The sequence below is a fragment of the Vulpes vulpes genome, chromosome X (genome assembly GCF_048418805.1).
Source record: "Vulpes vulpes isolate BD-2025 chromosome X, VulVul3, whole genome shotgun sequence".
Taxonomy (NCBI): Eukaryota; Metazoa; Chordata; class Mammalia; order Carnivora; family Canidae; genus Vulpes; species Vulpes vulpes.
In genome coordinates, this window is record NC_132796.1 from 63,247,932 (window position 1) to 63,275,032 (window position 27,101).

At 37.6% G+C, this 27,101-nt stretch overlaps 1 protein-coding gene and 1 long non-coding RNA gene across 10 annotated transcripts in view; one reads left to right on the forward strand and one right to left on the reverse strand.

Moving 5' to 3' along the window:
- The window catches only part of CHM (CHM Rab escort protein), a 255,280-nt gene extending 235,974 nt beyond the window's left edge, over positions 1-19,306 (reverse strand). For 4 of the 9 annotated variants that reach the window (XM_072745033.1, XM_026016742.2, XM_072745031.1 and 1 more), the window contains exon 1: positions 19,222-19,304. In XM_072745033.1, coding sequence (XP_072601134.1) covers positions 19,222-19,270 — 49 coding nt within the window. In that variant the 5' untranslated portion in view covers positions 19,271-19,304. Of the gene's footprint in view, positions 1-18,985; positions 19,078-19,221 lie in introns of those variants that run through there. The other 5 variants (XM_026016746.2, XM_026016743.2, XR_011998361.1 and 2 more) reach the window with 4 other exon arrangements.
- LOC140596323 (uncharacterized) overlaps positions 19,262-27,101 on the forward strand; it is a 75,727-nt gene continuing 67,887 nt past the window's right edge. Inside the window, exons 1-2 of the long non-coding RNA XR_011998362.1 lie at positions 19,262-19,397; positions 20,053-20,237. This is a non-coding gene — a long non-coding RNA (uncharacterized lncRNA). The remainder of the gene's footprint in view (positions 19,398-20,052; positions 20,238-27,101) is intronic.

The window sequence follows — 27,101 nt, forward strand, 5'->3', positions numbered from 1 at the left end:
ATTTTTTTATTACTTTGTGAAAACAACAAAAAAGAAAGATCTAGAACAGTGATACTAGAAAAACTATCCTGATCCACACTCCCCATTAAAAGCACATAGAAAAATTTCACATTAAAAAAAAAGGAAGAAAATTTTCACATAAAAGTGAGTGACACAAAAACATCTTGGTTAAATCCTATTTAGTGTACAGTTAAATACAGAATAAGGAGTGAAATAATATCCCAAGAGACAATGAAGTAAATGTATGCCAGAAAGACATGCTCACAAATTAGATAAAAACTATAACCTAACTATGGTAATAGAAGCTAAAAAAATAAATAAAAGAAGGAAATATAAGAAAATGATAGAAGCACTGAAAGATTAACATAAAATTAGAAAAACTCAGAAGTGTGATTAAGAGAATAGTAACATTTGAAAAGAGTGAAAAATGACTCAAGAGGAAATTAAAGAAAAAAATCATTTCAGAAATAAAAATTAAACTAGAAGGAGCCCTAGAGTAAAGAAACACAATGGATAAATACCTTAGGAAAAACTGAAGATGCAAACAAGGCATAAAGGCGTGGAATTATGTTTTAAAAAGAGGCCTTAACTTTAAGATATTGAAATATTCACACATAGAACATGATATCTTGAATTTACTTAAAAATAATTTAGGGTTGGACAGTGAAATGAGAAGACAGAGGGTACAGAGAAAACAAGATGACCCATAAATTGACAATTATTGAAACTGGGAGATTAGTACATGGGGCTTATTTTAGTCTCCTTTTTATGTTTGAAAGTCTCCAAATTAAATAGTTTTGAAAATAAAATTTAATAAAATTTAATTTAATAAAATTTAATAAAATTTAATTTAATAAAATTTAATAAAATTTAATAAAATTTAATTTAATGGCCAAATAGTTTTGAAAATAAAATTTAATAAAATTTAATAAAATTTAATTAAATAAATTTAATTTAATTTATTAATAAATTAATAAAATTTAATAAAATTTAATTTAATTTGGACAGCTAATGAAAGCTGGGGACTACCAAATAAATAATCTCTTAGAAAGGAGAGATTTAGCATTCTGTTTTTACCTACATGGAGAAAAATGTATAAACTCAAATTGTCTTAATGAAAGTTTTACTAAATAATACAAATATTTGCTGAAAACTTATTCCATACCAGGAAGTAAAATAAGCAGATTCCACTACAATTAATTTTTACTGTTAACACTGATATTTTTGTTTTACCAATTTCAATGACTAAAATGATCTTTTCAGGGCAGCCCAGGTGGCTCAGCGGTTTAGTGCCGCCTTCAGCCCAGGGCGTGATCCTGGAGACCTGGGATCAAGTCCCACGTCAGTCTCCCTGCATGGAGCCTGCTTCTCCCTCTGCTTTGTGTCTCTGCCTCTCTCTCTCTGTGTGTCTCTCATGAATAAATAAATACATTTTTTAAAAATAAAATAAAATATCTTTTCATAGCAAAGAATATCCCAGGTGAGTTCCCTTCAAACATAATAATAATATTTAACCTGCGATGAAAAAATAAGTTTCTTTGTTCAGCACATATGTTATTTCTGTGCCACAGAAGAAAAGTGAAATTTACTGTGTTACCTATAAAGCTGAGTCTAAAACAGATGAGACTGTGTACTCATTCCAAGAATGAGCAATCTTGGAATCATGAAGCAAACTTATTTAAAATCTTATCATGATGTTTCTAGCAGCGAAGCAAACTTATTTAAAATCTTATCATGATGTTTCTAGCAGCAATGTCCACAATAGCCAAACTGTGGAAGGAGCCTCGGTGTCCATCGAAAGATGAATGGATAAAGAAGATGTGGTTTATGTATACAATGGAATATTACTCAGCCATTAGAAACGACAAATACCCACCATTTGCTTCAACGTGGATGGAACTGAAAGGTATTATGCTGAGTGAAGTCAGTCAATTGGAGAAGGACAAACAGTGTATGTTCTCATTCATTTGGGGAATATAAATAATAGTGAAAGGGAATATAAGGGAAGGGGGAAGAGATGTGTGGGAAATATCAGAAAGGGAGACAGAACATAAAGACTCCTAACTCTGGGAAATGAACTGGGGGTGGTGGAAGGGGAGGAGGGCGGGGAGTGGGGGTGAATGGGTGGCGGGCACTGAGGGGGACACTTGACGGGATGAGCACTGGGTGTTATTCTGTATGTTGGTAAATTGAACACCAATAAAAAATTAATTTATTAAAAATAAAAATAAAAAAATAAAAATAAATAAAATAAAATCTTATCATGAAACTCACTTCTTAAAAAAGTAGATTAAAAACAAACCATGAGCCTTATAAACTACATTTGAGAGGACTTCTGAATTTCTTCTTTCAAACCATACAATAGTCCATAAAATAGAAACACTTTAACTTTTAAATGTAGTGTCATCACATATTTAAGAGAAAATTGACAATACATCATTTAGAAAACATTAAAAATTATTTTATCCTGTTTATTATTTTATCCAGTTTATTAATTACTGAAAAGTAATTATATTGTATTTATTAAAACAGTTGAAGGATAAATTTTTATCTAATGAAAATTACAATTTTATTGTATTAAGAATTACATCAGGGCTGCTCCTGGAGAGAAGGCAGGGCAAAGGGCACAAGGACAACAGCATGGAAAGAGCAATTTGAAGATCACCTGAGGCACACAAGTCAGGAGGTTATTTGTTCATTTCAGGGCATGTCCTGTAGAGGCAGTATTCACAGAGGGAACCCTCCAGAAACAAAGGAACTGGCAGATGCCATTTCCCTCTGGACCAGATGGACTTAACAGATATATTTAGAATAGTCATCTTAAAACAGAATTCACATTCATTTCAAGTGCACATGGAACATTCTCCAGAATAGATCACACATTAGCCCATAAAACAAGCCTCAACAAAATTCAAGATCAAAGTCATACCATGCATCTTTCCTGGCCATTCTATGAAACTGGAAGAAAACTACAGGAAAAAAATCATGAGGATAATCAACATGCTATTAAACAAATGAATGGGTCAACCAGGAAATTAAAAAAGAAATAAAGTACATGGAAATGAATGAATATTAAAACACAACAGTCCAAAACTTTTAGGATGCAATAAAAGTGGTTCTAAGAGGAAAGTTTATAGCAGTAAAGGCCTACCCAGAGAAGCTGGAGAAATCTCCTATGAACAACTTAGCCTTACACCTAAAACAGCTAGAAAATGAACAAACAAAACCTAAACCAGCAGGAGTAGAGAAATAATAAAGATTAGAGTAGAAATAAATGATAAACTAAAAAAAATGGAACAGATCAATGAAACCAAGAGATGGTTCTTTGAAAAAGAAAATCAATAAAATTGATAAACCTCTAGCCAGATTTATTAAGAAAAAAAGAGAAAGGATTCAAATAAAATCACAAATGAGAAGAAATAACAATATCACAGAAATACAAACAGTTATAAGAAAAACTATGAAAAACTATGTCAACAAATTAGACATTGTGGAAGAAATAGATAAAACTTCTAGAAATATATAAACTACCAATACTGAAACAGGAAGAAATAGAAAATTTGAATAAACCAATAACCAGGAAAGAAACTGAGTCAGTAATCAAAAAACTCCTAATCCAAAGTCCAGGACCAGATGGCTTCACAAGCAAGTCCTACTAAACATGTAAAGAGGAGTTAGTATCTATTCTTTTTAAACTATTCCAAAATATAGAAAAGGAAGGAAAACTTCCAAATTCATTCTACAAGGCCAACGTTACTCTGATACCAAAACCAAATAAAGACACAAATTATGGAGTGATGTTTTAAAAAGAAAAATACAGGCCAATATCTCTGATAAACATATATGCAAAAATCTTCAACATATTACTAAACCAAATCCAACAGTAGATTAAAAAATTATTAATCAAAGATCAAGTGAAATTTATTCCTGGGGTGCCAGTGTGATTCAACATCTGCAAATAAACATGATACATCACATCAATAAGAGAAATAAAAACCATATTATGTCAACAGATGCAGAAAAAGCATTTGACAAAGTACAATATTCATTCATGATAAAAAACCCTCAACAAAGTAGGTCTAGAGGTAACATATCTCAACATAGTAAAGGTCATATATGAAAAACTCACAGCTAACATCAGCCTTATTGGGGAAAAACTGAAAGCTTTTCCCTTAGGAAAAAACACTCTGACCACTTGCATTCAACACAGAACTGCAAGTCCTAGCAACACCACTCAGACAACAAAAAGAAATAAAAAGGTATCCAAATGGGTAAGAAAGAAGTAAAACTCTATTTGCAGATGATATGATACCGTATATATAAGACCCTCAGGATTCCACCAAAAATCTGCTAGAACTGATAAATAAATTCAGTAAAGTCAGAATATAAATTCAATGTATAGAAATCTGCTACACTTCCATACATACACACATGTATTCCATACATATGTATAGAACATATGTATTCTATACATACCTATACATATAATGAAGAGAAATTAAGAAAACAATTCCATTTACAATTGCATCAAAAATCAAAAAGATATCTTCAGAAATAAACTTAACCCAAAAGGTTAAAGACCTATTCTCTGAAAACCGTAAGACACTGATGAAAGAAATTCAAGACGACACAAAGAAAAGACATTCCATGTGCATGGACTGGAAGAACAAATACTATTAAACATCTATACTATCCAAAGCAATCTTCACATTTAATGCAATTTCTATCAAAATACCACCAGCGGGGAACCTGGGTGGCTCAGCTGGTTGAGCTTCTGCCTTTGGCTCAGGTCATGATCCCAATGCCCTGGGATCAAGCCCTGCATGGGCTCCCTGCTCATCAGGGAGTCTGTTTCTCCCCCCTCTGCCCCTTGCTCCTGCCTGTGCTCTCTCACTCTCTCTCTCTCTCTCTCAAATAAATAAATAAAATCTTAAAAAAAAAATACCACCAACATTTTTCAGAGCTAGAACAATCCTAAAATTTGTATCGAACTATACAAAACCCCAAATAGCCAAAGCAACCTTAAAAAGAAAAACAACACTGGAGGCATCAAAATTCTGGACTTCAAGTTCTATTACAAAGCTATAGTAGTCAAACAACATGGTACTGGCACAAAAATAGACACATAGATCAATGGAACACAACAGAAAACACAGAAATACACCTACACCTTTATATGTGGTCAACTAATCTTTGACAAAGCAGGAAAGAATACCCAAAGGTAAAAGACCATCTCTTCAACAAATGGTGTTGGTTAAACTGGACAGCAACATGGAAAAGAATGAAACTGGACCACTTTTGTCACGATACATACATACAAGTAAATTCAAGATGGATGAAAAACCTAAATGTGAGACCTGAAACCATAAAAATCCTAGGAGACCACAGGCAATAACTTCTTTGACCTCAGCTGTAGCAAGTTTTTTTCTATAGGTCCTGTGGCAAGGGGAATCAAGGCAAAAATAAACTATTGATAGTACATCAAAATAAAAAGCTTCTGTACAGTGAAGGAAACAATCAACAAAACTAAAAGGCAACCTATGGAATGGGAGAAGATATTTGCAAATGACACATCCAGTAAGAGTTAGTATCCAAAATACATAAAGAACTTATAAAACTCAACACCCAAAAGAACCAGATAATCTAATTAGAAAATGGGCAGAAGACATAAACAGACATTTCTACAAAGATACAGGATGGCCAACAGATACATGAAAAGATGCTCACCATCACTTATTATCAGGGAAATGCAAATCAAAAGTACAAAAAGTACAATGTGGTATTAACCTCATACCAGTCAAAATGGCTAAAATCAACAAGACAAGGAACAACAGGTATTGGCAAGGATATTGAGAAAGGGAAACCATGATTTCACTCATTTGTGGAATTTAAGAAAAAATGAGCAAAGAGAAAATAAAAGACAAACCAAGAAACAGACACTTTAACTACAGAGAACAAATGGATGTTTTCCAGAGGAGAGGTAGGTAGGGGACGGGTTAAACATGTGATGGAGATTAAAGAGTGCACTTGTAGTTTTGAGCACTGGGTGATAAAATGGAATTGCTGAATCACTATATTGTACACCTGAAACTAATATAACCCTGTATGTTAACTATATTGGATTTAAAATTTAAGAAAACTTTGCTGGAGAATTCTCTCTCTCTCACTCTCACTCTCACTCTTTCTCTCTTCCCCCTCCCTCTTCCCCCTCTCCCTCTTCTTCCCTCTTCTTCCCTCCCTCCCTCCTTCACCCCACCCTAACACCTCACACTCTCTCCCTCTAAAAGAAGTTTTTAAAAACCCTTAACATATTTTTGATTTAAAAAAATAACAGTAATAAAAATGCCTAAAATGCAACATAAAACTACTTTTCATTTTCTCTTACACTGTAAATATGGTACAATGCTAAAGAAAATATTTTAATCATACATAAACTGACCCCTAACAATTTTCATTTTGCTCTGACTTTCCAGTCTTTGTCCACATGTATCCATAAGGTAGAAACTGAAACACAGAGGGGTTAAGTAATTTTTCCAAAGTCATATACTGAGTAAATAGTGAGTTAATATTGGAACTCTGGCTCAAGTCTGTGCTCTTAAGTACTATATTCTTTCATGACATCTAAATCTCCTTATCCATCCCCATCAAGCAATCTTACAATGTAATTCCATTTCCCGAATTACTTGATTCTCAGAAATGAGTACTTTAACTAGTAGACACGAATAATGCTAGAAAGGTATGTTCCCTTTTGTGAATTAATAAATTGGCACACAGTGTCAGCTACTAAGTGTAGAAGGAATCAAAGAAGAATCAAAGAAAAAAATTTGCAAGTCCTAATGAAAATACTTATTATACAAGAAGTACCTACTGATGTTAGAACTATTATGTGAATAGTTGGTATCAAAGTGAGTATACACTGCCAAATTACAATACACAGATTATTCTATATCCATACAACGGAAGCATCAGATTGTCATCATTCTAATCCAGGGTTAATCTTAGCAACACTCATGGTCTATCAACCAGATATGATGTATGCTCTGGCATAATCCAACATGGCATCCAATCACTAAAGATAAATTCTAGACAAAAATTTTAACCTTGAATCCATCAAGCTTTTAGATATAACTCTTAGTTTACATGAAAAAGATAGGTCAGAGTAATAAAGTAACTGATACCACAAGGAAGAAAGCAGCCAAATCCAAGAGGTAGAACAATCTGTAGGATCACTGGTCCAGTCTTCTCAATATTTCAGTCATCATTTGAAAAAAAAAAAAAAAACTAAGCTAGGATAAAACAGACTTACAGGACATTAACAACCAGTAGTGCATAATACTGAATTGGATACAAGTGTGTACATATCAGCTATAAAGAGTATTTTGGGGTAGGTGTTTGTAGAAAGTTAAATATGATCTGTAAACTGGAGATTAAAATGACCTGGAATGGATAGAAAAGTGAGGCTTATTGACTGAAAAAGTTGCAGAATGGAATGTACAGATGACTTTATCTAGTCATGAATGTACTTATGACATTACAAATTTCCTGGGGTGGGGGGTAAAGACTTCAAAAGCTGTAAAGCAAAGGGCAAATAAATACAATTATTTTGGTAAATAGGCATAACCTACTGAAGCTGAAGATATGCAAACCTAGTATGTAACACAATTGTGTGTGTGTGTGTGTGTGTATACATGTGAGTGTGTGGAGAGGGGAGGTTTACATCTGTAGAGATCAGTCTCACAAGCATAACACTACAACAAAAGCAAGTCACAAAAAGAATACATACTATCGAATTCCAAAAGTTAGACAAGGGTAAAACAATATATATTTTTTAGAGATGCATACACACATAATTAAAACACTTTAAAAAATACAAACAATACAACTTACCATAATGGTTACATCTATAAGAAAGGAAAACAGATGATAGTGATGCACAAAGGGAAGTTCTAAAGTTCTGGTAATACTCTTTTTCTTTAACTGGGTCATATATACACACCACTCACTTTATTATTATTCACTGAAATAAATATACACACACAAATTTCATTTGCAAGTATGTTATTTTATAATGAAAATGAAAGCTGTGGACCAGATCACAGGCCACACTGTACCAGTTAATTAGCATCCTGTGACCTTTCAGAGTGTTTTAATATATAATATTATTTTCAAATTTAACTATAAGCAGCTTTAAAATAGATGTCATTCTTGTAACTTTTAACTCTACTAAATGATTTTATCAAAATAAATTTTGAGATCTGAAGTTACAGAGTCCAAGAGAATAAACATATTTACAATTCTTAGTACAAAATCAAATTACTTTGCCCAAACACTGTCTCAATTTAAAATATATTACTTGGATACAACTTCATCAAATCAGTTATTACTCTTTAAATGTTTTTATATATTAATTGGATACAACTTGATCAACAAATCAGTTATTACTCTTTTAATGTTTTTAATTACTAGGTTATATTGCATTCAACTTATTAAGAAAAAATATTTTCCCAGCAATTTGTTAACTATTTCTATTTTCTTTTTACATTCTTTGCCCATTTGTCTAAAGACCCTTGCTCTTTTTCACATAAATTTGAAGGTACTCATTTTCTGTAATTAGTCCTGTTATGAGTTGCAAATACTGTTTTTCTTTTTCTTTTGGTTTTCTATTTTTCAGAGCAGATGCTACAATTTTTATATACTCAAATATTACCGTTTGTTTTTTGAGATTTCGAAGAGGAATACTTATTATTTCTCCCTAGATCAGATGACCTGATCTATTCCTACTTTATAGTTCCCACTTTGAAAGAGACTACACTGAAAGAGACACTCAAATTTTCGTCAGAAAGTCCAAAACTTGATCATATGGTAAAGAAAAATTAAATTCAACTCAATGAAGAATAGATTATTAGATCAATGGTGTTAGAATAACTGGCTGATGATTTAGATGGATAAAAGCCCTCATACATTACAACAAAGTAAATTTCAAGTGAATTAAAAAAAGTTCTTAAAGATTTTATTCATTTATTTGAGAGAGAGCCTGACGTGGGGTCGATCCCAGAACCCTGGGATCATGACCTGAGCCACCCAGGTGCCCCAATCAAGTGAATTAAAATTTAAATGTAAAAAATAAAATATTGAAAAACTAAGAGTAAATATTAACGTCTTAGATTACTCTGGCATAACCAGGAAATTGACCTTACCTAGTGACTTCATTCAGATTTCACCAGTTTTACATATACTTGTGTTACTTTTGTTAACTGCCTTTAGAGATATGTATAGAAAGCTTTCCCTTCCAAGATAAGTAACTTGCCATTGGGGAAACTGGGTGAAGTGTATACAGGATCTTCCCATATTATTTTCTACAACTGTGTGTAATAAGTCTACAATTAGGGGATCCCTGGGTGGCTCAGCGGTTTAGCGCCTATGTTTGGCCCAGGATGTGGTCCTGGAGTCCCAGGATCAAGTCCCACATCAGGCTCCCTGCATGGGGCTTGCTTCTCCCTCTGCCTGTGTCTCTTCCTCTCTCCCTCTTTCTCTGTGTCTCTCATGAATAAATAAATAAAATCTTTAAAAAAAATAAGTTTACAATTATCTCCAAATAAAAACTTTTAAAAAAGGACACTAGGAAGAATAATTGACACGGAATGGTGTTCATGACATACTGTGAGGTGAAAAATAGGTTTGTTTTTTTTTTAATTTTTTTTTTTTATTATTTATTTATGATAGTCATACAGAGAGAGAGAGAGAGAGGCAGAGACACAGGCAGAGGGAGAAGCAGGCTCCATGCACCGGGAGCCCGACGTGGGACTCGATCCCGGGTCTCCAGGATCGCGCCCTGGGCCAAAGGCAGGCGCCAAACCGCTGCGCCACCCAGGGATCCCCTGAAAAATAGGTTTTAAAACAGTATCCATGATACACTTTTATAAACACAGAAAAGTAGACATATATTTATACACACAAAGTGAGAAAACTGGAGATCTCTGGGTGCCTCAGCAGTTTAGCACCTGCCTTCGGCCCAAAGCATGATCCTGGAGTCCAGGGATCAAGTCCCATGTCGGGCTCCTTCCATGGAGCCTGCTTCTCCCTCTGCCTGTGTCTCTCTGCCTCTCTCTCTCTCTCTGTGTGTCTCTCACGAATAAATAAATAAAATCTTTTTAAAAAATTGAGAAAACTTTTGGAAGTATATACATAGAAGTGTTATTATTATGTTAATAATACAGCCCTCCAAGGAAAAAGATTACCAAATTCATTCTGTCAATTAAGATGCATCCATTGTTAAGTGCTGACAAATACTGAAAATCCTAGGAACCAAAAGAAGAGTCAACCAAAATAAGACAAGCTTCATAAACAAGACAATGAGTCCAATAATCCTGAAAATTTGCAAGTGAAGAAAATTAAAAAAAAAAAAAAAGACAAAATGGCAAACTCCAGCACCTGTACAAGCAGCCTATATGTAACTTTTAACAATGATTTTATTTCAGTGGGAAACTATGTATCTTGAAATCAATGAATAATTCCTAGGGAAAACAGATTATCACATGAAATATGACTGTATTCTCTGATCCCATTTCTTATCACTACTTTAGTGGCTGTGATTTATTTATTTTTTTTTGTTTTGTTTTAAGGGCTAAACACAACCAGGTCATGCAGTTTACCTTCATCAAAAGGTTTGCAAGCTAACACAAATATCTTGATGCTGTAAGTGATGAGTTTACACTGTAAGAATTTGTTGGCAACAGGATTTTAATGTCAACAATGGTGATTCCCAAAAATAAAGCAACTGCCAACTACAAAGCTAGGGCACATTAATATAATATTGATAGTATAAAGGCATTTTTTTCACTTGGAAGAATCCCACAAGCTCATTCTAATAACTCAGTTTTAGCTAGAACAACTCTGGTCTTAGCTAGAACAACTTAAGTTGACCTAGGTCAAACTTAATTTGCCTTAGGTTATATATTTGTAAAATGGAGATAACTGTATCTACCACAAACAGGGTTACTGTGAGAATCAGATGAGATTTTGCATTTCAAGAGCTAAAAATAGTACTCACATATAGCAAATATTTCTCATATATTTGTTTACCAGTGTAATGTAGGTACTTAAAATAAATCTCTGTCATCTGTTTGGCTTAGATAGCTCATACCAAAGTAACACAGTTCATAGAAAAATAAGGATTAGAACTCACAAGTCAGTATGTCATGGGAATGAAAGGCAGAGCATAATGAATACAATGATATCCTAATAGCAATGTAATGGGACAAAAGGTAACCACTTGTGGTGAACATAATGTATAAACTTGTCAAGTCACTAGGTTGTACATCTGAAACTAATGTAACTGCATCAACTATACTCAAATAAAAATTATTTGAAAAAGAACTCATAATTCAGCATCTTCCTAATATGCCTTTTTTTAAAGATTTTGTTTATTTATTCATGAGAGACACAGAGAGAGAGAGAGGCAGAGACACAGGCAGAGGGAGAAGCAGGCTCTATGCATGCAGGGAGCCCGATGTGGGACTATGTGGGACTTGATCCAGGAGTGGATACATGTGCCACCCAGGCGTCCCCCTAATATGCCTTTTATCTGTATGTAAAATCTTACCTCTTTATACTTTAGCTTGTGTAAATGTTTCTATAATAATTATTTTAAACTCATATATAGAAAAGTAGTTTTACAAATGTACTAATAATGTACTAATAACTAATGACAGTTATATGATCCAAAACATTTCAAAGCAATATAAAATGATTAAAACTTCATTATCTAATAGCCATTGTAACTCAATGTGAACACTAGGCTGGACAAAAAAGATATGTTAGAATACTACTCAGAAAAAAAGTAGATGTTAATACTACTCTAAATGTGATATAAACCAAATCAGTCAAGTAGTGTTACTTAAACTCTTTGTAAAATCCAATAAAGATGAAATACTTAAACTAAGCACCACAGTGGCCAAGATGTACCTGGTCAGTCTCATTCTCTCCCGCTCTCTCTCGGCTTTTGTTATGTTGTTTGCCCCTTGTCTCTTATTTGCAAACTATTTTTTTAAATAGCCTCAATATGATAACATGATGGCTCTTATAATCATGCTTTAGAAAAATCACTGTGATAAATTATCATCTTTTTTACACTGTCCTATAATAATTATTAGCAAAGAAGACAATAAATCAAACTTTGAAAGTATCCCTATTTTGTTGGCTACAACTAAATATCCCCAAAATGTTCCCAATCTCGCTAGCATATAGATATGTTTTTTAATACATATGTTACTATAAACTGATGGCGACTTTCAGTTTATTTTATATTTAAAACCATTTATAGGGCAGCCCCGGTGGCTCAGTGGTTTAGCGCCACCATCAGCCCAGGGCATGATCCTGGAGACCCAGGATCTAGTCCCACGTCAGGCTCCCTGCATGGAGCCTGCTTCTCCCTCTGCCTGTGTCTCTGCCTCTCTCTGTGTCTCTCATGAATAAATAAATAAAATCTTAAAAAAAAAAAACATTTATATACATATCAGATACAACGTAGCATTTCAATTTTAAAAACTCTGCATTAAAACTAACAGCAGGCGATTTAGCATGAGTAACAGGTCAATAATATGGAATTATAATTATTTCTGTGCATTGCGATTTTATGTTAAACATGAGAATGTGATGGTGAGCAGCCATATTTGATTTTAATTGCCGTGGCTTGAGTTATCCAAAACATCACGAGAACACTACAGAAAATAAGAAAATGACATGACGCATGGGAGATGAAAATGATGCTGCAGAGGGAACTCTGGTAACAGATGTCACTCTCTCTGAGGGATTGGTTCAAACTTAGGATTTACAAGGATGGGTAAGCCTCTCCCAGAGTCTTCTCCAGAGTTAGGTAACTCCCTTTACTTTCCTAGGTACTGAGAGCAGAAAAGACATACTTTTCCATCAATAAATACCTGAAGAATTGCAAAGCATTTTTTGGAACACAAAAATCCGTAGGCTTTCTTTAGTTCTTCAGCACTCTTAAGCTGACAAAGAAGAGTTTCGTACTATGCCCCAAATAGGATAAATCTGCTCAAAACCTTTAAACAAAACAATATGACAAATAATTCAAGCTGATGAATGGAAGAGAATAAAAGAAAAAAGATAGAAAACCTGTAAACCCACAAGATAAGAAATCTGTTAGAAATAGTGATAATAGACGAAGGTCTTTACTGCCAACAAGCCAATGGGAAGAGGAGAAAAATGATTCAGATACCTGAATCTTTCTGTTGCTTTCCATGGAAAGCCCTTCCCAGGAAGCATTCAGGTGGTAACAGTGATGATAAAAGCACCTGGGAATGGCATTATGGGCCATTTATATCAATTACATTTTCTGAGCACTTACTAAGCATTTTACAGGAATTATTTCATTGAATTCTCAACACAGCTCTGTGAGGTTTATTCTCATGTAGAGATGAGAAAATTGAAACTTAGTCATTAAGGGACATGTGTAAGGTGGCACAAGAGACACAGCTGATTCAAACCCAATCTGTCTCATGTCAGAACCTCATCATCAATCACTACATTATCACTATACTGCTCAAATGAGATACATACATGTCAAAGTAAATAAAATATATGGATGGTATGGCATTTGTGAAACTAATAAAGGACTTTTGAAATAACATTTTCATGACTATTCATTGTTATTCTATTATTCTCTAGACTTTAAGACTTTTTGCCCCTGGCAACACCCAAAAAAATGTATATGCATATATATGTATTTTACACAGTGATCTATTATATACATATGAAATATTTGTTTTACAAAACTACATTCATCCTTACTACATGCAATATATTCTGATACATTCTACTCTACCTCTTTTTTTAATGCTGGAATTGATTTCATGACCCACGAATAGGTGGCATCTTACAATTACCACAAAAAAAAATATCACAACTCAGCTCTGGACCATAGGTGCATGTATGTTTGGAAATACAGACAGAGTTAATATGGACATCCTGTCATGTTGATACATAAACAGGTATCCTGGGAGAAGAGTAAATAAGATACATATGTGGGAAATCACTCGGCACAGAGTCTGGTACAAAGGGGTATTTGGTAAATAAATACCTTTTCACAAAACCTCCTGCAGCACTACTATTCCCCAATATTTAGAGAAGTGAAGCTATACTACCAATATCATAAGCTTTATAGTCAATGAGCTGCCAGCCAAGGCTGATATTATGATTCTCAACCAACATCAAAGAATGAAAGCCTACTACCTACATGACCTTCCTGATGAAAGCAGCTGCTTGCAAGAAAACCTTTAATGAGCCATTTTGTTTTTTTTTTGTTTTTTTTAATTTTTTTTTAATTTTTATTTATTCATGATAGTCACAGAGAGAGAGAGAGAGAGGGCAGACACACAGGCAGAGGGAGAAGCAGGCTCCATGCACCGGGAGCCCGACGTGGGATTCGATCCCGGGTCTCCAGGATCGCGCCCTGGGCCAAAGGCAGGCGCCAAACCGCTGCGCCACCCAGGGATCCCCTAATGAGCCATTTTGATACACACATTTCTTAAGTATATTAAACACTGACCTGACTCCTTAAAAGGACTATACAGAATTTAGCCTTTTCAAGGACCCAGGGTCATACTTACACAAACACAATGGTAAACTTTAGAACTGGTAGATAGGTCACCTAATTAAAATCTCCCACTTTACAGATGAACAAACTGGTGTCACAAGAGGTGATGCAATTTGCCGAAAGTCATCCAGTAGAAAGGTCAAATGATTCCCATTACACCATGCTGCCACATCTACTATTGTACTATGTCAAGCACTATCTAGCAAGATAGTTACAAGTTAGGAGCAATTCTCTTTGTAATCCCTCCCATGTTTGTTATTTTGGTTATCTCATCTCCTTCCCCATAATCTTTAGCAATCAAACTCTTAAAAAGGATCTGTTTATCATCTGCAGGAAAAAGTTTAAGCTAGCCCACTCCACAGCCTATCTCTAGGAAAGAACTCCCAAAATATAATTGTGTGGTGTACTTCAGAAAGGAAAGGGATGCAGACTGGATCCCTACATGGTCTTCAGAGAGCAAGAAGGATGCAATGAAAAGCCCAGGTTGGCTTAAGAACAGTTCTGAGGATGTGACTATGAGGAACCCCAAATAATCTCTGAAAATAGGCAATACAGTAAACTTTACAAAGGCAGGGACTAAGTTCTCAGTAAATGTGGGTTGAATACTCTGAAAACTGAGTGTTACTATATAAACTGGTCCCAGGCCATTTTACCACTTGACGTAGGCTTGCAATTTAGGTGTTTGTCTCTTCCCTTTCCCATTAGGATATGAACTATCACTTATGTCTAACGACATCCCCCAAACACAGCTTTTGCAGAAGCTGATAATACTCTCTATATCTTCTACATAGGATGTTTCTAATATGCCCTGAGCACACTGGAATTACTTCTAAAATAAGAATATGCTCTAAGTGAGGGCCTAAAGGATTCTACATTGTAAGAAGCATGCCAATATTATCACAGCTCTCCAAACTTTCATCTTGCCCGCTCTTCTGTTGAATTGTTGGCTCTGATACAGATTGCAGATTACACAGGTTGCCAGATATCACCTCCAGTGAGGTGTTATGTTACTGGGACTATTTTTTTTTTTAATTTTTTAATTTATTTATGATAGGCACACAGTGAGAGAGAGAGAGAAGCAGAGACATAGGCAGAGGGAGAAGCAGGCTCCATGCACCGGGAGCCCGACGTGGGATTCGATCCCGGGTCTCCAGGATCACGCCCTGGGCCAAAGGCAGGCGCCAAACCGCTGCACCACCCAGGGATCCCTACTGGGACTATTTTTAACCTGAAACCAATGATACTTCTCTACAACCCACAAAATTATCCAGTATCTTTCTAAATGGCAAAATGTCTTGAAAATGATGACAGTGTACTCCAAACTGAAAGCCACTTTCTAAAACATCACTTATATCCAGCTTTGTCCTCTCCTTTAAGACTCTAGATGGCTCGCCTTCCTTATTCCATTTTCTTCTATATTTTTCACAGCTCAAGTACTTTTATTTCTCTGCCTTTGAGTGTTTGACAAATATTTCCTGTATTTTGTAATCAGAAAGAAACAGATGTAACTAAGAAAATACATACAAAACTTTATCTTCCCATAATCTCTTCAAAACATGATCTTAAGGAAAATCTTGTGATATAAAAAGTAAAAAAAAAAAAAAAAAAAAACTAAGGACAAAGGGATTTAAATATCACCTACAGATGTTTTTACTTGAAGCAACTGTCTCTTGATATAACTAAAGCTAAATCTAAAAGAAAAATTACATTTCATAGCCTATTTCTTCATGTTTGTGATACATGCATGATTAATTCGACTTTTGTCAGTAAAATCGAATCTAAGAAATGCTGGCATTTCCTAAGATTAACTCAAGCTAGTATTTAGTAATGAAAACAGGGATGTCTGGGTGGCTCAGTGGTTCAGCATCTGCCTTCAGCTCAGCGTGTGATCCCAGGATCCTGGGATAGAGTCCCACATCAGGCTTCCCATGGGGAGCCTGCTTCTTCTCCCTTTCTCCTTCTGCCTAGGTCTCTACTCCTCTCTCTGTGCCTCTAATGAATAAATAAAATCATAAAAAAAAGAAAAGAAAACATATATATATATATATATATATGAGTCTCCATACCCAGTGTGGGGCCTAACATGGGGCTTGAACTCATGACCCTGAGATCAAGACCTGAGATCAAGAGTTAGATGCTTTTTTTTTTTTTCTTCCTTAAATTTTTATTTATTTATGATAGTCACAGAGAGAGAGAGAGGCAGAGACATAGGCAGAGGGAGAAGCAGGCTCCATGCACCGGGAGCCCGACGCGGGACTCGATCCCGGGTCTCCAGGATCGCGCCCTGGGCCAAAGGCAGGCGCCAAACCGCTGCGCCACCCAGGGATCCCAAGAGTTAGATGCTTAACCGACTGAGCCACCCAGGTGCCCCTAATGCAAACATTTTTAAGGCTATTATCAGCAAACTATTTCAGAAGAAAAGTATTCCAAATACATTAACAATAATTGAAATTAAATAATAATTGGAACCATTTAGGAAATGACTTTTATCCAATTTTTCCATTTTGATATACCTAAATACAATGCTTCACAACATAAATTTATGCAATGTGCTTGATAAACTTGAGTATGTTCACCATTAAGTGAGATGAAAAAAAGTAACTTTTAAGATTAACTTCGAATAAGTTCTTCCCATACTTTGAGAAATAATATTACTCTCACTGGAAAGTGTAAAATGAATCTTTTTCTAAACACACCAGATGCCACCTAATGCAATTTTCTGTATCACTCACAGTATCTTCCTACCTCTACCATAACAGACTCTAAAAGGATGAATATAGCCCATATTATAAACTGAACCAGAAAGCTTTTAAGAATTAACAGCATTTAATAATAGGAATTAATACTCTTATCAATTAAAATTTGAACCCAGATAAGAAAAAAATCTTATAATGACTCAAAAAATTTTTAAAACACCCCAAGCTCCTAGGTAACAAAAAAGAAAGGCAATAATATAGAATTGAAGTATGGTATAACAACTATTCAAAAATGGATGTTGTTCTCGGTTTTAGGATAGACTAGAGAGAACAAATGAATCATCACTCTATTGACTCTTTCCTGCTCTCATTCAACATCTGTTTACAGCAGCTACAGCCAAGTTATCTGCAGCCATGCAGTTTTCAGACAGAATAAGAATAAACATGTCCTCACTATCCTGAGACCAATTATCCAGGTGCAATTAGAATGAGAGAATTTTTGGTTAGACAATACCTGAAAGGCTATCTAGTTTATCCTGCCTGTATTTAAAAACAAGACTGAGGCTCAGAGAGATTAAGTGCCTAGCAATTCAAACAGCTATTTAAAGGCTCCAAACAACTTTCTCAGTTATTTCTATTAATATGGGTTAACTCTGAAGGTATGAACCACTGATTCTCCTTCTGAGATGGAATGGGCCTTTGGAAACTTACTAGCTGTGTGATCTTGAGCACACAGCAACTATTCTAAGCTCCCCTTTTCTCTTCTGTAAAGTGTACCAAATACCTACTCTAAGCAGGCTGCTGTGAGGATTACATACAGCTTGTAAAATGCTTAGCACATCAATTAGCAGATAATTAGCATTCAAAACTAGGTAGCTATCATTTTTACTTCTGCCCTGGAAACATGGCTGCCCCTACTGTTTGAAAGAAAACGTGTTCATTAATACAATGGACAGGTTCTCATTCACCAGAGCTTCTCTGACCTACCACATTATGCAAACAGGAGAAAACCCCACTCAACAACCTACTTCATCCCATCTAAAATCCACCCTTTACAATATTAAGAAAACAAAATACCAACTGCTGCCAAATGTCTTCTCCACCTGTTGTACATTGAATTTGTCAACTAGAAATTGCAGGGGATTTTTCTGGCTCCGCCCAAAACATGGAGAATAAATAATGGGAAAACAAGGGGAAGATAAGGTCACACACCTGTAATGGAATTCACAGAAGCTTCTTCTCAGCTCATTTAGTTGTGAGTAGATAGGTGGGTGACAGAAAGCAAAACGCTGTCTTTCAGCATCATAAAGCAGGAATAATGGCTACCTCAACAAAATACAATTCCCTAAGCTTTTCAACACAATAGAAAAGAGTTCGTGTCCTCGTCCTAGTATATTAACAAGCACACGGGCGATAACTGGGCATCTTTCCCGAAAAACTAAGGACGAAGTTGTATCCGAGCTGCACTACACCCCAGGACTACATAAATACATGAAAACTTCCTAAGAAAGGGCGAGACAAAATGATGGGGAATATCACCCTGAAATCAACGAGGAGGGAATCATGTCGCGCCAAAGGCGTCTCCATTGGTAAAATCCCGACCTTCCATTCTCATGACACTACAAACCCACCTCCCTCTAACGAAATTACAGAATCACCCGCAGCAACCAACCTCAGCATCGGCATCGACCAGATCGACCCCTACTCAAATGGCGCTAAATACGGTGGATCCAGCCCCTCCCTGGAGCTGCGAAGTCCCGCGCTGACTCAACACTACCTCACTTCCTTCCCATCCTCCCTCCCTTCCTCAACCCCTAGTATTTCTCCCCAAGCCTCGCCATGGCAGAGAAGGTAGTAAGGAGACAGATTTCCTACACTTCGTTAGGGGAGTACCAGAGCCACACATACCCGTCCCTATTACGATCACATCAAACTCCGAAGGGAGATTATCCGCCATCTTGAAAGGAAACGTGTCATGTGACTATTGCTTGTGGAAATGAGATCTAGTAAGGTATTGCCCTTGTAAAAGACGGAAGGAAAAACAATGCATTCTGGATATTGTAGTTCGTGGGTGGCCGATCCAGGTAGGCTGCTACATTTTATTTGAAATGTTTACGTGAATGTTAAAAGTGCAATTTATTTTCTAGGCTGAGTGTAGTAGCGCATTTAGCCTGGAGGTTTGGGGTAGTAATGAGATGGAGATTTTTACTCCACTAGATAGGATGAATGGGAAAATCTGGGTTGTTTTTTGTTTTTTTTGTTTTTGTTTTTTTTCCCATGAAGCAAGAATTGTTGGTTTATATGAAGGCCGGACTGAAATTGAAAGAGGATTGCTCTGTGAACAAAGGAAATTTTCATTGCGGCCTGGAAACTTGTTTACCCCCCCCCCCCCGTGTGTGTGTACTTTCGTTTTGTCCCCTTGAAGCATAATTTTTCACACCAGCCCTTTCAAACTATCCCGTTATCATTTTAGTCTCCGTGTCTCCCCAATGAAAACCCACCAAAAAACCTCTTGCCCTAGTTTTGTCACAATGAAACCTAAATTGCATCTGTATTTGTTCTAGTTAGTCCAAGCAGCCACCCGGCAGTATATTTTTACAAAATTAGCCTTTCTCTACAGGACGGAAAAAAGATATGAAATATAATAGTTGCTTGATAAGCCTTTAAATGGTTCTGAGTTTGGTTTTTTATACGTATACAAGGAGTCCATACAAGATTTTTTTTTTTATTATTCATAAGAGACACAGAGAGAGAGGCAGAGACAGAGGCAGAGGGAGAAGCAGGCTCCACACAGGGAGCCGAACGTGGGACTCGATCCAGGGTCCCCAGGATCACGCCCTGGGAGAAGGCGGCGCTACACCGCTGAGCCACGGAGCTGCCCCCATACAAGATTCTTATGATAAACTGCTGCAGAAGTAATCAAGGTAAAATGACCTTTATATTAAAGTAATTGTGTTTGACAGGGAGGCTTTAGGGGTCATTGTGTAGTCATTTTACAAGAGTTTCAAAATCAAAGAGAAAGTGCTAGTAGTAGACCTTCCCTTACACCAACAGTCCTCTGAACTGTTTGTGGTTTCTCAGTCACACTGTTTTTCCTTCAGCATGGAATGATTTTCCCATTCTCTAGCTAACATATCCTTAATATTCAGCTCAACTTCTACCACCTCCTCCTTTTATCTCCTCCATATGTTGGATTAAATTTCCCTATGTAGTGCTAACACCCTATCATAGCCTCCCATACTGCACTGAAATTATTTGCATTTATGGTGGTTCCTATATAGTACACACATCCCCACACATACAAAAATATACACCCAGATATATAATGCCCTAAATTATGAGTCTCTTTATTACAGGGACTGGCCTTAGGTATCTTTTTTACCCACTGCATCTAATATAAGCCTCGTGCTTAGGAATGCCAATAAGTCTTTGTTGAACTAAGCTTAGTTCTGACTCCCCTAAATATGAATACAGAGACTAAGTCTTCATCTTTACATCTGCCCACAACTATCATGTGTCTTATATTTTGATGATGCTCAATACATGTTGTTATTTTGCTAAGGTTCAATTAAAATTCTTTAAAATTTCATTTTACTGGGATTGGGTTTTGTTTGGTTTTGCTGCATTTTGCCATGACCTTTAGGAATATTGTACATGTTTAATTAATTTCTTTTATGGATTATCTGAATGTATTGAGCAATTATCTTGGGATATGGTCCCCTGATGAATATTTTGTGTAATATATTTCTCTGAGAAGTCTAATGTATTGTTCGGTAAATCACTCTGCCATTTGCCTTGATCTGAAAAAAAAGTTTTGAGAAAAGAAAAGTTTTGAGAAAAGAAAGTTTGAGAAAGAAAAACATTTGAGAGGGGGAGGGGCAAGATGGCGGAAGAGTAGGGTCCCCAAGTCACCTGTCCTCAACAAATTACCTAGAAAACCATCCACATCCTGAAAATCTACGAATTCGGCCTGAGATTTAAAGAGAGACCAGCTGGAACGCTACAGTGAGAAGAGTTCGCGCCTCTATCAAGGTAGGAAGACGGGGAAAAAGAAATAAAGACACAAAAGGCCTCCAAGGGGGAGGGGCCCCGCGAGGAGCCGGGCTGAGGCCGGGGCGAGTGTCCCCAGGACAGGAGAGCCCCGTCCCGGAGGAGCAGGAGCTGCACCAACCTTCCCCGCGGAAAGGCCTCCCGGGGAATTGGAGCAGGATCCCCAGGAGGGCGGGGATGCCCTCGGGCTCCCTGAGACACTAACAGAGGAACTGCCCGGGAGAGTGCGCCGAGCTCCCTAAGGGCTGCAGCGCGCACGGCGGGACCCAGAGCAGCTCGGAGGGGCTCGGGCGGCGGCTCCACAGAGGGGGCTGCAAGGCTCCGGGAGCAGCTCGGCGGCGGCGGCTCGGGCGGAGGAAGAAGCTGCGCGGAGGGGGCGGCACGGCTCCGGGAACAGCTCGGAGGGGCTCGGGCGGAGGAAGAAGCTTCGCGCGGAGGGGGCGGCGCGGACCGGGAACAGCTCGGAGGGGCTCGGGCGGCGGCCCCGCGGAGGGGGCTGCACCGCCGGGAGCGCGAATCCAACATTGCAGGCTCCGGAGCACAGGGCGCCTGGACACAGCCCAGGATCCGGCCTCCCCCGGGACAGGCAGAGGCCGGGAGGGCCCAGGACAGCAAGGACGCTCCTGCCTGGAACTGAGCAGATCAGCGGCCCCGCCCGGGAACCGCCAGGCCCTGCCCACGGAGAGCCCCGGAGCTACTGCGGGAGCTGACTCCAGGGTCCCAGAGCTGCCCCCGCCACTGTGGCTTCCTCCCGGGGCCTCACGGGATGAACACCCCCCACTGAGCCCTGCACCAGGCAGCGGCAGAGCAGCTCCCCCAAGTGCTAACGCCTGAGAATCAGCACAGCAGGCCCCTCCCCCAGAAGACCAGCGAGACGGACCAGGTCCAGGGGAAGTCAAGGGACTTAAAGTACACAGAATCGGGAGATACTCCCCCGTGTTTTTTTTGTTTTTGTTTTTGTTTTTTGTTTTTGTTTTTGTTTTGTGCTTTTTTTCTCTTTCTTTCTTCTTGATTTCTGATTACTTCCCCCACCCCACCCCCCCTTTTTTTCTTTTTTCTCCTTTGTTTTTCTTTCTCTTTTTCTTCTCTTTTTCCCCTTTTTTTTCTTCTTTCTCTTTTCTCTTTTTCTCTTTTCTTTCCTTCTCTCTCTTTTTCTCCTTTTCCCAATACAACTTGTTTTTGGCCAATCTGCACTGAGCAAAATGACTAGAAGGAAAAACTCACCTCAAAAAAAAGAATCAGAAACAGCCCTCTCTCCCACAGAGTTACAAAATCTGGATTACAATTCAATGCCAGAAAGCCAATTCAGAAGCACTATTATACAGCTACTGGTGGCTCTAGAAAAAACCATAAAAGACTGAAGAGACTTCATGACTGCAGAATGTAGATCCAATCAGGCAGAAATTAAAAATCAATTAAATGAGATGCAATCCAAGCTAGAAGTCTTAACGACGAGGCTTAACGAGGTGGAAGAACGAGTGAGTGACATAGAAGACAAGTTTATGGCAAAGAGGGAAACTGAGGAAAAAAGAGACAGGCAATTAAAAGACCATGAGGATAGATTAAGGGAAATAAATGACAGCCTGAGGAAGAAAAACCTACGTGTAATTGGGGTTCCCGAGGGCGCCGAAAGGGACAGAGGGCCAGAATACGTATTTGAACAAATCCTAGCTGAAAACTTTCCGAATCTGGGAAGGGAAACAGGCATTCAGATCCAGGAAATAGAGAGATCCCCCCCTAAAATCAACAAAAACCGTTCAACACCTCGACATTTAATAGTGAAGCTTGCAAATTCCAAAGATAAGGAGAAGATCCTTAAAGCAGCAAGAGAAAAAAAGTCCCTGAATTTTATGGGGAGGAATATTAGGGTAACAGCAGACCTCTCCACAGAGACCTGGCAGGCCAGAAAGGGCTGGCAGGATATATTCAGGGTCCTAAATGAAAAGAACATGCAACCAAGAATACTTTATCCAGCAAGGCTCTCACTCAGAATGGAAGGAGAGATAAAGAGTTTCCAAGACAGGCAGGAACTGAAAGAATATGTAACCTCCAAACCAGCTCTGCAAGAAATTTTAAGGGGGAGTCTTAAAATTCCCCTTTAAGAAGAAGTTCAGTGGAACAATCCACAAAAACAAGGACTGAATAGATATGACACTAAACTCATATCTCTCAATAGTAACTCTGAACATGAACGGGCTTAATGACCCCATCAAAAGGCGCAGGGTTTCAGACTGGATAAACAAGCAGGACCCATCTATTTGCTGTCTACAAGAGACTCATTTTAGACAGAAGGACACCTACAACCTGAAAATAAAAGGTTGGAGAACCATTTACCATTCAAATGGTCCTCAAAAGAAAGCAGGGGTTGCCATCCTCATATCAGATAAATTAAAATTTACCCCGAAGACTATAGTGAGAGATGAAGAGGGACACTATCTCATACTCAAAGGATCTATCCAACAAGAGGACTTAACAATCCTCAATATATATGCCGCGAATGTGGGAGCTGCCAAATATTTAAACCAATTAATAACCAAACTGAAGAAATACTTTGATAATAATACACTTATACTTGGTGACTTCAATCTAGCTCTCTCTATACTAGATAGGTCTTCTAAGCACAACATATCCAAAGACACGAGAGCTTTAAATGATACACTGGACCAGATGGATTTCACAGATATCTACAGAACTTTACATCCAAACTCAACTGAATACACATTCTTCTCAAGTGCACATGGAACTTTCTCCAGAATAGACCACATACTGGGTCACAAATCGGGTCTGAACCGACACCAAAAGATCGGGATAGTCCCCTGTATATTCTCCGACCATAATGCTTTGAAATTAGAACTCAATAACAACAAGAAGTTTGGAAGGACCACAAACACGTGGAGGTTAAGGACCATCCTGCTAAAAGATGAAAAGGTCAACCAGGAAATTAAGGAAGAATTAAAAAGATTCATGGAAACTAATGAGAATGAAGATACAACCGTTCAAAATCTTTGGGATGCAGCAAAAGCAGTCCTGAGGGGGAAATACATCGCAATACAAGCATCCATTCAAAAACTGAAAAGAACTCAAATTCTAAAGCTCACCTTACACATAAAGGAACTAGAGAAAAAGCAACAAATAGACCCCACCCCCAGAAGAAGACAGTTAATTAAAATTCGAGCAGAACTCAATGATATCGAGACCAAAAGAACTGTGGAACAGATCAACAGAACCAGGAGTTGGTTCTTTGAAAGAATTAATAAGATAGATAAACCATTAGCTAACCTTATTAAAAAGAAGAGAGAGAAGACTCAAATTAATAAAATCATGAATGAGAAAGGAGAGATCACTACCAACACCAAGAAAATAAAAACGATTTTAAAAACATATTATGAACAGCTGTACGCCAATAAATTAGGAAATCTAGAAGAAATGGATGCATTCCTGGAAAGCCACAAACTACCAAAACTGGAGCAGGAAGAAATAGAAAACCTGAACAGGCCAATAACCAGGGAAGAAATTGAAGCAGTCATCAAAAACCTCCCAAAACACAAGAGTCCAGGGCCAGATGGCTTCCCAGGGGAATTCTATCAAACGTTTAAAGAAGAAATCATACCTATTCTGCTAAAGCTGTTTGGAAAGATAGAAAGAGATGGAGTACTTCCAAATTCGTTCTACGAGGCCAGCATCACCTTAATTCCGAAACCAGACAAAGACCCCACCAAAAAGGAGAATTACAGACCAATATCCCTGATGAACATGGATGCAAAAATTCTCAACAAGATACTAGCCAATAGGATCCAACAACACATTAAGAAAATTATTCACCATGACCAAGTAGGATTTATCCCCGGGACACAAGGCTGGTTCAACACTCGTAAAACCATCAATGTGATTCATCATATCAGCAAGAGAAAAACCAAGAACCATATGATCCTCTCATTAGATGCAGAGAAAGCATTTGACAAAATACAGCATCCATTCCTGATCAAAACCCTTCAGAGTGTTGGGATAGAGGGAACTTTCCTCGACATCTTAAAAGCCATTTACGAAAAGCCCACAGCAAATATCATTCTCAATGGGGAAGCACTGGGAGCCTTTCCCCTAAGATCAGGAATAAGACAGGGATGTCCACTCTCACCACTGCTGTTCAACATAGTTCTGGAAGTCCTCGCCTCAGCAATCAGACAACAAAAAGACATTAAAGGCATTCAAATTGGCAAAGAAGAAGTCAAACTCTTCCTCTTCACTGATGACATTATACTCTACATAGAAAACCCAAAAGCCTCCACCCCAAGATTGCTAGAACTCATACAGCAATTTGGTAGCGTGGCAGGATACAAAATCAATGCCCAGAAATCAGTGGCATTTCTATACACTAACAATGAGACTGAAGAAACAGAAATTAAGGAGTCAATCCCATTTACAATTGCACCCAAAAGCATAAGATACCTAGGAATAAACCTAACCAAAGAGGTAAAACATCCCTAAAAACTATAGAACGCTTCTGAAAGAAATTGAGGAAGACACAAAGAGATGGAAAAATATTCCATGCTCATGGATTGGCAGAATTAATATTGTAAAAATGTCAATGTTACCCAGGGCAATTTACACGTTTAATGCAATCCCTATCAAAATACCATGGACTTTCTTCAGAGAGCTAGAACAAATTATTTTCAGATTTGTGTGGAATCAGAAAAGACCCCGAATAGCCCGGGGAATTTTAAAAAAGAAAACCATATCTGGGGGCATCACAATGCCAGATTTCAGGTTGTACTACAAAGCTGTGGTCATCAAGACAGTGTGGTACTGGCACAAAAACAGACACATAGATCAATGGAACAGAATAGAGAACCCAGAAGTGGACCCTGAAATGTATGGTCATCTAATATTCGATAAAGGAGGAAAGACTATCCATTGGAAGAAAGACAGTCTCTTCAATAAATGGTGCTGGGAAAATTCGACATCCACATGCAGAAGAATGAAACTGGACCACTCTCTTTCACCATACACAAAGATAAACTCAAAATGGATGAGAGATCTAAATGTGAGACAAGAGTCCATCAAAATCATAGAAGAGAACACAGGCAACACCCTTTTTGAGCTCGGCCACAGTAACTTCTTGCAAGATACATCCACAAAGGCAAAAGAAACAAAAGCAAAAATGAACTATTGGGACTTCATCAAGATAAGAAGCTTTTGCACAGCAAAGGATACAATCAACAAAACTAAAAGACAACCTACAGAATGGGAGAAGATATTTGCAAATGACATATCAGATAAAGGGCTAGTTTCCAAAATCTATAAAGAACTTATTAAACTCAACACCAAAGAAACAAACAATCCAATCATGAAATGGGCAAAAGACATGAAGAGAAATCTCACAGAGGAAGACATAGACATGGCCAACATGCACATGAGAAAATGCTCTGCATCACTTGCCATCAGGGAAATACAAATCGAAACCACAATGAGATACCACCTCACACCAATGAGAATGGGGAAAATTAACAAGGCAGGAAACAACAAATGTTGGAGAGGATGCGGAGAAATGGAACCCTCTTACACTGTTGTTGGGAATATGAACTGGTGCAGCCACTCTGGAAAACTGTGTGGAGGTTCCTCAAAGAGTTAAAAATAGACCTGCCCTACGACCCAGCAATTGCACTGATGGGGATTTACCCCAAAGATTCAGATGCAATGAAACGCCGGGACACCTGCACCCCGATGTTTCTATCAGCAAT